General features: G+C 45.7%; 1 protein-coding gene across 7 annotated transcripts in view; it reads left to right on the top strand.

Moving 5' to 3' along the window:
• Positions 1–13,357: 13,357 nt before the first annotated feature.
• NCAM1 (neural cell adhesion molecule 1) overlaps positions 13,358–15,810 on the top strand; it is a 158,657-nt gene continuing 156,204 nt past the window's right edge. For 5 of the 7 annotated variants that reach the window (XM_070765587.1, XM_070765589.1, XM_070765588.1 and 2 more), the window contains exon 1: positions 13,602–13,780. In XM_070765587.1, coding sequence (XP_070621688.1) covers positions 13,693–13,780 — 88 coding nt within the window. In that variant the 5' untranslated portion in view covers positions 13,602–13,692. Of the gene's footprint in view, positions 13,781–15,810 lie in introns of all 7 variants that reach the window. The other 2 variants (XM_070765592.1, XM_070765593.1) reach the window with 2 other exon arrangements.

Consider the following 15,810-nt stretch of genomic DNA (forward strand, 5'->3'; position numbering starts at 1 on the left):
ATCTGCGCTTGACAGATCATAGGTTTATATTTCAGTATTGTCAGTGGTAGAATTGTGGTTGAGCTGACATCGATAAATTCCAGAGAAAGAATTCCAAAGAAAGTCATCCATCCTGAGGCTGTCGACAGCCCAAACCTTCAAGCAAAAAACGGCACCTTTAATTGAAAGCTTCCTACTTGTACGTTTTTGTTTCTTAGCCCAGATGTGGAATTGCTAATGAATTGTCTCTTTTCCTTTTTAAATATTTACAGCCCACCTTTTTTTTTAAAGATTGCAAGTGCTTTGTGAGAGGCTCAAAGCTAAAACATGAAAGCTATATACAAAGCTTTAAAAAAATACATAAAACAATAGCTGTCAGTTAAGGCAGATAAACAATATGGAACTCAACATATAAAAGTATATTTAATCAGCCTTTGTTCTCTGTGGCTGCGTGGCGGAAAAAAGTATATTAAATTATTGGTTTCTTTCCATTTTTCTACAACTTCTCTTCCAATTCATCTTCACACACAACCATGTACATAAAAAGGCAATAAATTGAGCAAATGGAATGACATTTTTCTCTTGTTGTTGTTGTTTTTAATATTTACATGTTAATGCTTACAGGTGAATCAACATCGTGTATTTGTTTCTATATTTCCTATAATTATACATTTGTATATATAAAATACTATACCTAAAATGGTCACCTAACATCAAAAACATCATCAAAAAAGCACCACAAAGAATGTTCTTTCTGCGCCAGCTCAGGAAGCTCAAACTGCCCAAGGAGCTGCTGAGACAGTTCTACAGAGGAATCATTGAGTCTGTCATCTGCACCTCTATAACTGTCTGGTTTGGTGCTGCAACCCAACAAGACCGACATGGATTTCAGAGGAGAATCAGAACTGCAGAAAAAACAATGGCTGCCAATCTGCCTTCCATTGAGGACCTGTAGACTGCACGAGTCAAAAAGAGGGTGGGGAAAGTATTTACTGACCCCTCACATACTGGACACAAATTGTTTCAACTCCTACCCTCAAAACGTCGCTACAGAGCCCTGCACACCAAGACAACTAGACACAAGAACAGTTTTTTTCCAAACGCCATCACTCCACTAAACAAATAATTCCCTCAACACTGTCAGACTTTCTACTAAATCTGCACTTCTATTCTACTAGTTTTTCTCATCATTCCTTTCACCCATTTCCTCCCATGTTGACTGTATGACTGTAACTTGTTGCTTCTATCCTAAGACTTTTATTTTATTTATTAAGACTTTTTATTGCTTCTCCATTGCTTATTTGACCCCTATGACAATCATTAAGTGTTGTACCACATGATTCTTGACAAATGTATATTTTATTTTATGTATGCTGAGAGCATATGCACCAAGACAAATTCCTTGTGTGTCCAATCACACTTGGCCAATAAAAATTCTATTCTATTCCATCTCTTGTTACGAATTTTTGTTCCTGTTTTCTGTATCGATGAGTACCCCTTTGTCCAGAGTGAGTAATAGTCCGAGTCTCTTTGGTCATTTAACTCCATAGTTAATCTGTCCATTTCTGCACATTCGTATATTTTTTTAATTACGGTACTTCTTTTTCGTCGGGTATTTGAGAGTTCTTCCATTTTTGCGCGAACGCAGTTCTTGCAGCGGTTACAATGTGCAATATTAAGTATCTTACATTTTTAACGTATGATCCCCTAGTAATACCTAATAAATAATAATAATAATAATAATAATAATAATAATAATAATAATTTATTGGATTTGTATGCCGCCCCTCTCCGCAGACTTGGGGCGGCTAACAACAATAATAAACACAACATGTACAATCCAATAATAAAAACAACTAAAAACCCTTATTATAAAACCAAACATAAACACAAACATACCGTGCATAACTTGTAATGGCCTAGGGGGAAGGAATATCTTAACTCCCCCATGCCTGGCAGTATAAATGAGTATTGAGTAGTTTACGAAAGACAGGGAGGGTGGGGGCAGTTCTAATCTCCGGGGGGAGTTGGTTCCAGAGGGCCGGGGCCGCCACAGAGAAGGCTCTTCCCCTGGGGCCCGCCAAACAACATTGTTTAGTCGACGGGACCCGGAGAAGGCCAACTCTGTGGGACCTTATCGGCCGCTGGGATTCGTGCGGTAGCAGGCGGTTCCGGAGGTAATCTGGTCCATTGCTATGTAGGGCTTTAAAGGTCATGACCAACACTTTGAATTGTGACCGGAAACTGATCGGCAGCCAATGCAAGTGTTGAAGAAACGTGGGCGAATCTTGGAAGCCCCACGATGGCTCTCGCGGCTGTGTTCTGCACGATCTGAAGTTTCCGAACACTTTTCAAAGGTCGCCCCATATAGAGAGCGTTGCAGTAATCCAACATCGAGGTGATGAGGGCATGAGTGACTGTGAATTATGGCGTGAATTCAGTTGCTGTGTCGATGATTGAGACGTGAATGAATGTGGTTTCATGATTTTATGATCTCGGTTTTTAGACTGGTTTTAAATTTTAAAACTTTTTAAAATTAGACTTTAATTTTGTATTATTTTATATGTTGAGTCTTTGGAGAAGGGCTGCATATAAGTCCAATCAATCAATAAACAAACAAACAAACAAACAAACAAACAAACTTGGGCATATTACTGAACACATGTCACATTAAGGTGTAGTTTGTAAATGTGGTTTATTGAGTAAAAGCATTGAAATGGTGTGTGAGGCTCTGCAGCTTTGGGTGGAATTTTGCTCCAGGTCAGTGTGGGGATTAATTGCAGGTGACACTCAGGTGAAGATACCTGCTGTGCAGGTATTAATGAAAGATTTGTGAGCAAACCGTGCTGGGCTTATTGCAGAGAAATTCCCATTTGAGGCCGGTCTTTAAAAAGTAGAATATCTTATGTGTGGTTTAAAAGGATGCTTAAATACCACCTTTCTGCTTAATAAAACTCTCAGGGTGGCTTACAATAATCATAAAATACCAATTTTTTTTTTTAAAGAAACCCAACCAGCAGAGAACTCTAAAAACTGTGCCAAATCATAATGTAAGCCAAGCTGGTTTAAAAAAAAATCATCCAATTAAAGCAGCTTTAGTTGAGCCTGCTAAAAAGGAGAGGAAACTCAAAAGTCCCTCACCCATCATGAATCACAGAGCGGGCAAAGTTAAGAGGCGGAATGCGCCACTTTTGATCTCATTGAAAAGTGATGAATTGTGCAGAGAAATGAACCCGAAGCCGAGATCTGAGCTAATATTGAGGAAGACTTAGTTGGGAAGCCAACATTTCTGATGAATGTTTGGTTTGTCCGCCATTCTGCAGACAGAATCTGTAATTTACCTTTGTAGGTCATATTTGCAAACTTTCCACTGCAACTCCCTTTCTGGGTTCCCAACATCTGATGGTCACTGTTGTGGTTGGCTCTGGCCCAGCTCCCGCCCCAGGGCCTGTGTTATTGCCGACAGAATCAGTTCAGAGTTTAGTTTCCTCGGACGAAGAAGAAGGTGGGAGTGACTCGGAAGAGGAGGGCTTGGCATACAGCCAAGGCAGTCAATCTTCCTTATCTTCTATAGCTTCAGATGATGACATTTTGGACCCACGCAAGCACAGAATTATGCGTAGAAGAGACCAAGTAAGAACATATTACAGGAAATAAGGGAGGCCACCTGTGTTTGGGTAGAGCTCCAGTAATTAGGGCTGCTGCTACAAATAGCAGCATGTGGGTTTGGCCGTTGTGGGAGAATATCTGATTGGAGTTCGTCAGGAATCCTGCTTTTTCACGCCTTGTAAAACAAAGCAGAGCAACGTGTATGTGTGTGTGTGTGTGTGTGTGTGTCTCACTTCATTGGAAGAAGAAGGGGTGTGAAGTTTCTTCACAGATGATAGCTAAGTACTTAATGACTGCTTAAGGGAAATTGTAGAGACTACCCGGTTGTTTTGGGATGAGTGCTCTTTGCCATACAAAAAGAGTGCTTAGTTTATTTTGCATTTTGGGATAAAGAACATTGTTTTGAATTTTCAAACGTGTGTGTGTCTGAAATTTGTATCCTTGAATTTTGGGGAGGCTCCTATCAGAGAGCCCGGCAGAACAGTCACCAGAACTGAGATTGTAAGCTGGACCTCAGTGATGGCCCAACAGCTTTTTGCAAAGCCTTAGTAAGACCATACTTGGAATATTACATCCCATTTTGATCACCAATATATATATATTAAAAAGATGTAGAAACTCTGGAAAGAGTGCAGAGAAGAGCAACGAAGTTGATTAGGAGACTGGAAGATAAAATAAATGAAGAACCGTTAGAAACATAGAAGATTGACGGCAGAAAAAGACCTCCTGGTCCATCTAGTCTGCCCTTATATTATTTCCTGTATTTTATCTTAGGATGGATCTATGTTTATCCCAGGCATGTTTACATTGTTACTGTGGATTTACAAACCATGTTTTCTGGAGGTTTGTTCCAAGCATCTACTACTCTTTCAGTCAAATCATATTTTCTCATGTTGCTTCTGATCTTTCCCCCAAAAACCCTCAGATTGTGGCCCCCTTGTTCTTGTGTTCACTTTCCTATTAAAAACACTTCCCTCCTGAACCTTATTTAACCCTTTCACATATTTAAATGTTTCGATCATGTCCCCCCTTTTCCTTCTGTCCTCCAGACTAGACAGATTGAGTTCATTAAGTCTTTCCTGATACGTTTTATGCTTAAGACCTTCCACCATTTTTGTAGCCCGTCTTTGGACCCGTTCAATTTGATCCACCTCTTTTTGTAGGTGAGGTCTCCAGAACTGGACACAGTGTTCCAAACGTGGTTGTAGGAGAAGAGGTGGTTTGAATGTGGGCATGCATGGCCAAACAAAGACTTCTTCATGCTCTTAGTCGAGGTAGCCAAAATTCTTTTCTTTTATAAAACCAAGTATTTTCTGTATTAAAGAACAGATTTTAACATCACAAAAGACTTTTATTTTGAAAGTAGAGAATGGGCCACAGTTTTCTCATGTTGCTTTGCAAACAGACAAGTGATCACAGATCTTCTGAGTGTGGGTGAAGTCTAGCAAAGCTGTTCATAAACTAAGTCCTACACAAGCTTGCCACCTGTTGCAACTGAGTTAATGCCAAGCGCATAAATTTGGTTGGGAAAAGAACCCGAGAAAGGATGGCTGGAGGGCACACCTCAAGTGTTTTTTTAAATCTCTCCTGGACATTGATCATTTTATATTGGAGTGTCCAATCAGTAGCCCAAGTAAGACTGAAAGTATACTGCTCAAAAAAAGTAAAGGGAACACTCCAAGAACACATCCTAGATCTGTGTTGTGGTTAGCTCTGGCCCAGCTCCTGCCCCAAGGACTGTGGGTGTGGGGGAGACATCCACATGCTTCAGGCCTGTTTTGCTCCCGGTGGAATCTGATGATGAAGGCTCCTCTGACCAAGAAGACATGAGTGACAGGGAGGAGGAGAGTGTGGCAGACAGCTCAGAAGGAGATCAATTATCTAGCTCCTCCTTGGATTCGGAACAAGAGTTAATGATACAGCCACGCATGCAGAGAGCGATGCATAGGCAGCAACAACTGAGAGATTATTATCAAAGAAAATGAGGCCACCTGTGGTTGGGTGGGGCTGTGGTCATTAGTGAGGCTGCTATAAAGAGCAGCCTGTGGGTTTGGCCATTGTGGAGGATTATCTGATTGTTGTGTTTCGTGACTGCTTTGCTGACTTTGACCTTTTGTGTGCTGATTTTTCCCCGCTTGGAAACTAAACCAGAGCAAAGTGTGTTTCACTTTGTGAAAGAAGAAGGACTGTGAATTGCCTCACAGCTGCAAGCTAAGTATCACAGAACTGATAAGGGACTTGTATAAATTATCAGGTTTTTTGGAGTCCAGTGCTCTTTGCTATCCCAAAAGAGGGCTTGGTTTAAGTGAATTTTCATTATAAAGAACATTGTTTTGAATTTTCAAACGTGTGTGTGTGTCTGAAATTTGTACCTGTGAATTTTTGGGAGGATTCTACCAGAGAGCCCGACAGAACAGATCTGAATGAATGAAATCTTCCCATTGGATATTTCATTTGCACAACTATTCCATTTGCACAACAGCACGTGAAATTGACTGCCAATCCGTGTTGCTAGCTAAGTGGACAGTTTGATTTCACAGAAGTTTGATTTACTTGGAGTTCTATTCTGCTTTTTAAGTGTTCCCTTTATTTTTTTTTGGAGCAGTGTATAAACCAGTCCTTTTACAGAGAATAGAATAGAATAGAATTTTATTGGTCAAATGTGATTGGACACACAAGGTATTTGTCTTAGGTGCAGATGCTCTCAGCCTACATAAAAGAAAAAGAGACATTTGTCAAGAATCATGGGGTGTACAACACTTAATGATTGTCGTAGGGGTCAAATAAGCAAGAGGGAAGCACATCTAAGCAAACTGAGTTTATGAAGCCTTCAGGAAATTTAGTTCCCATCCTTATCCATTAGTAAGCAAATTGTAGGGAAGAAGAAATTAAAAGTACAAAGTTTGCATTTATGAATTAATCATTATATTTTGATCTTAACTTTAAATGTTGGAGAGGTTGTTTAAAGACAATTACCGAGGCTTTAAAGCTATAATAAGATATATAGTGGTACCTCTACTTATGAATTTAATTCGTTCCGTGACCAGGTTCTTAAGTAGAAAAGTTTGGAAGAAGAAGCAATTTTTCCACATAGGAATCAATGTAAAAGCAAATAATGTGTGTGAGTGTGGAAACCACGGGGAGGGTGGAGGCCCTGTTTCCTCCCAGGAGATTCCTAGAGAGGCCCCACAGAGGCTTCTCCCTGCCTTTTCCGGCCCTCTTTCCTCCCAGGAGATTCCTAGAGAGGCCCCACAGAGGCTTCTCCCTGCCTTTTCTGGCCCTCTTTCCTCCCAGGAGATTCCTAGAGAGGCCCCACGGAGGCTTCTCCCTGCCTTTTCTGGTTACAGTTTCGGAGGCTCGGGTTTGTAAGTGGAAAATGTTCTTGAGAAGAGGCAAAAAAATCTTGAACACCTGGTTCTTATGTAGAAAAGTTCATAAGTAGAGGTGTTCTTAGGTAGAGGGACCACTGTATAGGGAAAATACATATATTGGGGCATCTCTCTCACTATCTAAATGGATGACAGACAGGAGAACCTCTGATTTTCATTGAAATAACATGGGGGTTAGGAATCCACGCAGCTCAGAACCATCTTTAAAGGTGCCTTAGCATTACATGTAAGACTGAATCTTGTCTCCGCTTACTTAAAGCTGCACCTGAAATGTAGAAGGTGATTTGACAAAGCAGATGCTTTATGCTCTTCTTGAGATCTCTCCCCTGTCGAGCCACCAGCCTCCTTTCCGAGCTGTTGTGTCATATTTGTTGGGAAGGTGTCTGTTAACTTTTGTATTGGTTTGATACAAATACGAAGCCATTTCCCCAGCCCACAGGAGGGATGCAATGCCCCGATATCCTTTCATCCTCCTGGTGGGGTTTGACAGCCGATGATCTTTCTGGCCTCCTCTGACACCAATGTCATCCTTGCAGAGGAAAACAGAGCGGTAATTCCAAGAAACCAATCTTTGAAATGTGTCACTCAGAAAATGGTTTGTGTTTGCTCTCTGTCTCCCTGATTGGCAGGAAACACCCTACGAAACCAGACTTACAATCCTGGGTCTAGAAAGCTTAGAACTAAGATGCCTCAAACACGATCTAAGTATTGCTCACAAGATCCTATGCTGCAACGTCCTGCCTGTCAAAGACGACTTCAGCTTCAACCACAACAACACAAGAGCACACAACAGATTCAAGCTTAATATCAACCACTCCAAACTTGACTGTAAAAAATACGACTTTAGTAATCGAGTTGTCGAAGCATGGAATTCACTACCGGACTCTGTAGTATCATCCCCTAACCCCCAACACTTTACCCTTAGACTATCCACAGCTGACCTCACCAAGAGATCAGTAAGGGGCATCCATAAGTGCATCAGTGTGCTTTCCGTCCCCTGTCCTATTGTCTCTCCTATATCTCCTATATCTTCTCTTCTATCCCTGTATCTTTTCCTGCTATTCTCTCATAGTTATATTTCACTCCTTTATTTTCTCCTCTATTCCCCCTTTAATGCATTCTACCTGATTATATCCTCTATAACCCTCATTGTGTATTATTGTGTATTGGACAAAATAAATAAATAAGCCAACCAGGTGTTGTTTATCGACTTCACCATCCCACAACTTAAGAATTTGGGGAGTTGGTCCATATATGGAGAGTATGTACCCAGGCTGGAAACACTCTCCTAAGCCATAAATCATGATTTATGAGCCACAATTGGCTGGGTTTCACAGAATGCTAAAACCCCAGAAGCAGCCTTAGAGCTTAGTGCAGTGTGTAAATCTCAACAAGGTTGTGTCACTTGGATTTTCTCATTCGGGCGCTTAAATATGTCTCTGTTTGAGCAGATAAAAGTTCGGAGCTGGCCTCGTGCTTCGCCTCCTCGTCGATTCTCCTCTCTGCTTTTCGGTTCATTTTAAAAAGAATAAATAAATTATGTTTAATAAGATGTGTAAATTAGTTTACACTTGTCGGTCTGCTCTCTTTGACATGCCATCTTGCGTTTCTGATTATTCCCTTGGCAATCAAAAAGCAAACAATTACCTGCATTTTCAAGCCTCTTTTTAAGCAGAAAGAACAGTTAATCATCTCAAATTATGTTGCGTGTTGTGACAAAGGGGCGTTTTCAACCAAAGTATTTTCTAGTATTTTAGGCAAAATGAAGCTACTGGTGGAAAATAATTGGGTTTTCCCCTCCCTCCAATTAAATTGAACCTCAAGGACCTTTAATTTAGTCTCTTTTTGTGTCTCGCTTTCTCAACGTTGCCTCTTATGGGACTATCACAACAAAATCTTCACATAGATCCTCTCCTGGGTGGCTCTCGGAATAATTAAAAATAGAGGTGGTGGTGGTGGGGAAATCTTGCACAGGCTGAGCTAAACTTCCGAGGATTGCATTTCTATCCATGGTTTTAACAACACTAGCAAGTAAGATAAGGCTGATTTTGCAAAGATAGTTTCTGGCATTTTGTGGGAATTATTTTCCTACTCAAAGCTCAGCATAGAGGCAGTCCTGGACTTGCAACCATTTGTTTCGCAACCACTGCTGTTCTTTGGGAGAGAGTTGGAAGATCGTGCAGAATGCAGCTGCGAGAGCAATCATGGGCTTCTCTAAATATGCCCATGTTACACCAACACTCCACAGTCTGCATTGGCTGCCGATCAGTTTCCGGTCACAATTCAAAGTGTTGGTTATGACCTACAAAGCCCTTCATGGCATCGGACCAGAATATCTCTGAGACCGCCTTCTGCCGCACGAATCCCAGCGACCAGTTAGGTCCCACAGAGTGGGCCTTCTCCGGGTCCCATTCGACTAAACAATGTTGCTTGGTGGGACCCAGGGGAAAAGCCTTCTCTGTGGTGGCCCCAGCCCTCTGGAACCAACTCCCCCCAGAGATTAGAATTGCCCCCACCCTCCTTGCCTTTCGTAAGCTTCTTAAAACCCACCTCTGCCGCCAGGCATGGGGGAATTAAGATTTCTTCTCCCCCTAGGTTGTTACAATGGTATGCATGGTATGTTTGTATGTGTGTTTGGCTTTGTATATTAAGGCGTTTTAATTTTCTTTTAGTATTGGATTATTATTGTATACTGTCTATGATTGCTGTTAGCCGCCCCGAGTTTTCGGAGAGGGGCGGCATATAAATCCAATAAATAATAATAGTAATAATAATAATAATAATAATAATAATAATAATAATAACGTCCCAGTTATATAAATCCAATAAAACTTGAAACTTGGAAGACACTTCAAGGACCATTCAGTTTCACCCCCTGTTGTGTGCAGGAAAACCAATTAAACCACCCATAAGAGACGTGTGGCTCAAATATGGAAACATCTCCTGGCAGAACAAGAATCAGTGGAACGACTTGCCTCAAGAAGTTGTGGGTGCTCCAAACCTGGAGGTTTTTAAGAAGAGACTGGACAGCTGTTTGTCAGAAATTTATGTATGTATGCATCTATGTATGTATGTATTTATTGATTGATTTCTACGTCACCCGTCTCTGAAGACTCAGGGCGGCTTACAACATATAAAACAGTAAGTTACAATAAAAACAAATCCCATTAAATTAAAAACTACATAACTATCTAACATCCCTAGTTATTAAAATCAATCGCACCCATTCATACAAACCCATACAATCATTTATTGGCTAGGGTCTCAGGTCTAAGTGCCCCAAGCCTGGCGGCATAGGTGAGTCTTAAGATTCTTGTGAAAGGCGAGGAAGGTGGGGGCAGTATGAATCTCCAGGGGGAGCTGATTCCAGGGGGCCGGCCCCCCCACAGACAAGGCTCTTCCCCTAGGTCCTGCCAAGAGACATTGTCTAGTTTACAGGACCTGGAGAAGGCCGACTCTGTGGGATTCATGTGGCAGGTCACGCAGATAATCTGGCCCAATGGCATGTAGGGCTTTATAGGTCATTATCAACACATTGAATTGTATCTGGAAACCAATCAGCAGCCAATGCAGACCACGGAGTGTTGGAGAGACCTGGGCATGCCTGGGGAGGCCCATGACCACTCACGCAGCTGCATTTAGCATGATTTGTAGTTTCCGAACACTCTTCAAAGGTAGCTCCATGTAGAGAGCATTGCAGGAGTCGAACCTCGAGGTGATGAGGGCATGAGCAACTGTGAGCAGACTCCCTGTCCAGATAGGGCCGCAACTAGTGCACCAGGCGAACCTGGGAAATGGTATAAGTCTCCTGCTTGAGCAGAGGGTTGGACTAGGAGACCTCAAGGGCCTTTTTGATTCTGTTAGTCTATCTTTCATATTTGGTTTATATCATCCTTGGTTGAGGTAGGCTAAATTCTCCTGGATTCCTGGATGAAGGCCACTGAAGGGATCTAGAACCCTCGTTTATCCAGACATGTTATTTTTCCAGCATTTAAGCTCCCTTTTACCTAGGTTGCTCTGTCTAAGCACAAATACATGGATTTTTCTTTAAGGAAATCCCCCCCCCCCAACTCAGGGGTAGGTAAAGTTGGCTCTTCTATGACTTGTGGACTTCAATTCCCAGAATTCCTGAGCCAATCATGCTAGCTCAGGAATTCTGGGAGTTGAAGTCCACATGTCACAGAAGAGCCAACGTTGCCTACTTCTGCCCCAACTGGATAGCTTCAGGTGTATCGGGATTTCAGGAATTCTGGGAGCTGTAGTTGTAGGTTGTCCTGGGGTGGACCTCTTTCGTAGAAGGAATGCTTCAGAATCTATGTTCTGGGGTTCAGCCAGTGGGCCTGTTTTTCCTCCAAAGGTTCTTCTTGAGATGTTACTTTTAGTCCAACCTCAGCAGTTGAGCATCTGGTTGGGACACGCCCCTCCCATCCCTGCTGGTCCCAATGTTATTTTCAGTTTGGTTTCAATTTCAACCCCAAATTTTGCCGTTTGTGGCTTTGGCCTTTGGCCAAGTTGGTTGGCTTCCCCTCTTTCCATGTCTTCTTTGGAGTTGTATATGTGTTTTATAGACAGCAAAGTAAAAACAGTGCTCGTGTTTACATGCTCAGGGATAAATGAGAGGGGGAGGAACACCCCAACCTCAAGTATGTGTACTCTCTCTCACTCACTCACTCACACACACACACACACACACAAACACACAATCCTTCCAAGTATTTTTTTTAAAAATGCTTTGGTATACAGTATTCTCTCCCCCCACCCATCCCCTCTAACCATGGTAAAAAGATCTCTGTGCAAATGTTCACGGTTCTCTGTGAAGGGGAAAAATAAAAGGAGAAGGAGGAGAAAGAGGACGAGGAGGACGAGGAGGAGGAAGGGAAGTGGTGCGGGAGAAACAACCTTATACTCAGGAAGCTCAAACTGCCCAAGGAGCTACTGATCCACTTCTACAGAGGAATCACTGAGTCTGTCATCTGCACCTCTATAACTGTCTGGTTTGGTGCTGCAACCCAACAAGACCGACACAGACTTCAGAGGAGAATCAGAACTGCAGAAAAAACAATGGCTGCCAACCTGCCTTCCATTGAGGACCTGTAGACTGCACGAGTCAAAAAGAGGGAAGGGAAAATATCTACAGACCCCTCGCTTCCTGGACACAAACTGTTTCAACTCCGACCCTCAAAACGTCACTACAGAGCACTGCACACCAAGACAACTAGACACAAGGACAGTTTTTTCTCCGAACGCCCTCACTCTGCTAAACAAATAAATCCCTCAACCACTGTCAAACTATTCACTAAGGCTGCATTACTATTACTCTTAGTCTTCTCCTCATTCCTATCACCCATCTCCTCCCACTTACGACAATGACTGTAACTTGTTGCTTGTATTTGTGTGTGTGTGTGTATAAAAATAATAATAAAGGGAACACTCAAATAACACATCCTAGATCTGAATGAATGAAATATTCTCACTGAATCCTTTGTTCTGTGCAAAGTTGAATGTGCATGAGAGCAGGTGAAATTGATTGTCCATCAGTGTTGCATCCTAAGTGGACAGTTTGATTTCACAGAAATTTGATTTACTTGGAGTTCTATTGTGTTGTTTAAGTGTTTCCTTTAAACACACACACACACACACTGCCCAATATATATGCTTCAAATATAATTTGAAAATTAAGGGAGACTAGGATAGATCTATTTCGGCCTTATTTTGGCCTCATCAGCTAGCCATACCCTCACTGGGACTTGAACCTGCAACCTGCAACCTTTGCCTTGTGTGTGTATACACACACACACACAGAGAGAGAGAGAGAGAGAGAGAGAGAGAGAGAGAGAGAGAGAGAGAGAGAGAGAGAGAGAGAGAATATCCTGATTGCTTCTTTGTACCCTATGACAATCATTAAGTGTTTTATCTTATGATTCTTGACAAATGTATCTTATTCTTTTACTGAGAGCATATGCACCAAAGACAAATTCCTTGTGTATCCAACCATACTCGGCCAATAAAGAATCTATTCTATTCTATTCTATTCCTATTGTATATGCTATATTCTATATTCTATTCTAATTCTATTCTATATTCTATTCTATTCTATATTCAATTCTAATTCTATTCTACTCTATGCTATTCTAATTTAATTCGAAGTGGGAAGGAATCCAGATCCTCCTCCATCCAGCCAGTCCACCTTTTCTAAGCAGTTCCGCCTGCTTTTCTTCCTCTCTCTCTCCCCCCCCCGCCCCCCGAGCATCCTCCTGGATGCTGCCTATTGCAACCGAACTATTTCGGCGGCCAGTCTGGGTGGAAGAACACATCGCTGTGCCGCGTCCGCCTCCCCCCCCCACCAAAGCCAGCGAGGCCAGCGGAGGGATCTGCTCGTTCCTGCCCGCGTGCTGAGGCTGGGACTGTCACTCATTCTCTGATCGGCTCCCGAAAGCAGCTCGGAAGCCGCTGGATTAAAAAAAAGAGGAATAAAAATCAAAGTCATTTCTCCCTCGCGACAGCTGAGAAAACGGGGCAGGTCTGCAGAGAGAGGTCGGCCGGGCTTTCGGGGGGAGCCATTCGGGACGTATTTCTGTCCCCCCCTTTTTTCCTCCTCGCCTGGCATCTCCCGGCTGACCCACCCAGGTTTATACCGAAGAAGAAGGGGGGATAGAAACCGACCCGGCAAGAACCCCAGTTTGTGCATCTCTCCAGGAAAAAAAAAAAGGCATCTATGCAGCGCAACTTCGGCGGCGGGCGGCCGGTAACAATGCTCCAAAGCACGGATCTCTTCTGGGCTTGGCTGCTTCTGGGCACCGCAGGTAGGGCTCCAGCTTTAGGATTTGGATGCGTGTGTATTGGTGGGGTGAGGGGGTTGGCAAAGGGGGAGACGCCGGGACTCTCCGACGTGCCCCGCGGTCAGCTTGGGAGAGGATGTTGGCTTTGGTACCCGTGCGCTTTGACGGACGCCTCACCTGGGAGACCCTCCCGCAAGGCGCTGCCTCTTTTGGGGCGGAGGGAGGGAAGGGGGGGGGAGAGAGAGACCCCCCTCGGCTTGCCTCGCCCTTGTCGTCGTCCCCTCGCCTTGCCCTCCCCGGCTTCGTGCCTGTCTGCGAGGCTGGGTAAACAGGGCGCAAACGGGGCTTTGGAGAGGAGAATCTGGGACCGTCTCCCTTCCTCCTCCTCTTCCTCGCCTGGCCGTGGGGCGAAAGGCGCCCGGGCATCTTGCGCGCAAACAATGAGCTTGGCAGCGCGGGTGGGTGGTCGGGAGGCTGGGAGCGCCGATAAACGGGGCTGCGGAATCGCGCGCCTTTGCCAAGGCGAACCCCACCGAAAGTGGGCGCGTTCGCCGCCGGGAGGGAAGGGGGAAGAAAAAGCAGGGAGGGCCCGTGGGACGGGAGCTTGGCTGGTGGTGGAAACCCCGGCGCACCCACCAACCCATCACCCACCCTTCCTACCCCCCCCCCCCAAAGCTGCTCTGGTGATGCCCCGCTCCTAGCAACGTCGCCTCTCGTTCAAACCAGCGTGCCAAATTGAGGGATTGGTGTGGACCAGGTGGGGGCGGGGGATGCTGGGGGGGTGGTTGCGCGCGTGGGGAGGGGGGACAGCGCCGTTTGACAGCCGAGGGCGGGATGGGGAGGGGGCTGCAAAGGGAGCGCGGCGGGAGACCCGGCCCGGGTGCCTTTGTGGGGGGGGGGTCTCTGTCTGTCTCTCTCTGTGTGTAAATGAGCCGCGCGTTCGCGGGGGGGCAGGTGCAGATGCGCGGCCGGGGATTGGCCCCCTCCGCGCGCGCGAGACCGAGTCTGACTCGCGTGCCAACTGCAGACAATGGAGGGAGGAGGCGGCGGCTGCGGCGGCGGCGTGGAGGGGGCTCCGCCGTGGAAGGGGGCGAGGGCTGCTTCCCTCCCTCCCCTCCCCACCACCCCCGCCCCTCGGGTGACTTGCCGAGGGTCCTTTCTACCGCCCTCTCGCCCCCCCTGACTCCCACTCCGCCGTTGTCATTTCCCCGCGTCCAATTAGCCGTAATTGAATTCATTAGCCGGGCGGCTGGCAGAAGCGCTCACCTGGCTTTGGAGAGGTGGCGGCGGGCGATTCCCGGGTGGGAAGAGACGCCCGGGCAGCTCTGGAGTTTGCAAAGAGCTGGGCGAGGAATGTGGGGGTGGGTGGGATTTGGAGATGGGCGGGGGGTCTCCGCGGGGTTACAAAGGCGAGGAGGGGTTGGGGGGGGGTTACAAGCCGGAGGGGAAAAAAAGACTCCGTGCAAAAGGGGCTAAAGACCCCCCATCTATGGGGAACGGTGAAGAGGGGGGAGTGATGGAGAGAGGTATAACAACAACAAAAAGGGGCTCGTCGCAAAAGGCGCGCGTCCCCGCGCTCCGCCCCTCCCGGGTCTCGCCAGCCGAGCCAGGCGCGCGCCTCCGCCGCGGGAAGAGCGAGCCAGCCCCGGGCCCGGGAAAGGGGAGGACGGGGTGGGGGGGAGGAAGCGAGGGGAGGCTGGGCTTTGTCGATGGCCGCCCGGGCCAATCGGGGGCCGGGCGGGAAGTGCCGTTAGGCTCCGCGGCTGCAGCTTCTTCTCGCGCCGCGCCCAGCAGGATCTACCCGGGCATCTCCAAGCGGGCGCCCGCCGGTGCAAACGCTCCTGCCAACGGCTGAGCCTCTGGGAGGGGGCGGCGGCTTGGCCAAGGCTTCCTCATCGGAGGTGGGTGGGTTGGGGGCACAAAAGGACCTGTTTAGGGTCTCTCTCCCCCTTCCCAAAGGGTTCTTCTGGGCATCAGAGCCCCTTGGCCTCCCAACAGCTGGGCAAGCGAAGAGGGCATCCCGTTTCCAAGATGCCCCCCAGCCCCAAACTGCA

The sequence above is a fragment of the Erythrolamprus reginae genome, chromosome 12 (assembly GCF_031021105.1).
Source record: "Erythrolamprus reginae isolate rEryReg1 chromosome 12, rEryReg1.hap1, whole genome shotgun sequence".
Lineage (NCBI taxonomy): Eukaryota > Metazoa > Chordata > Lepidosauria > Squamata > Dipsadidae > Erythrolamprus > Erythrolamprus reginae.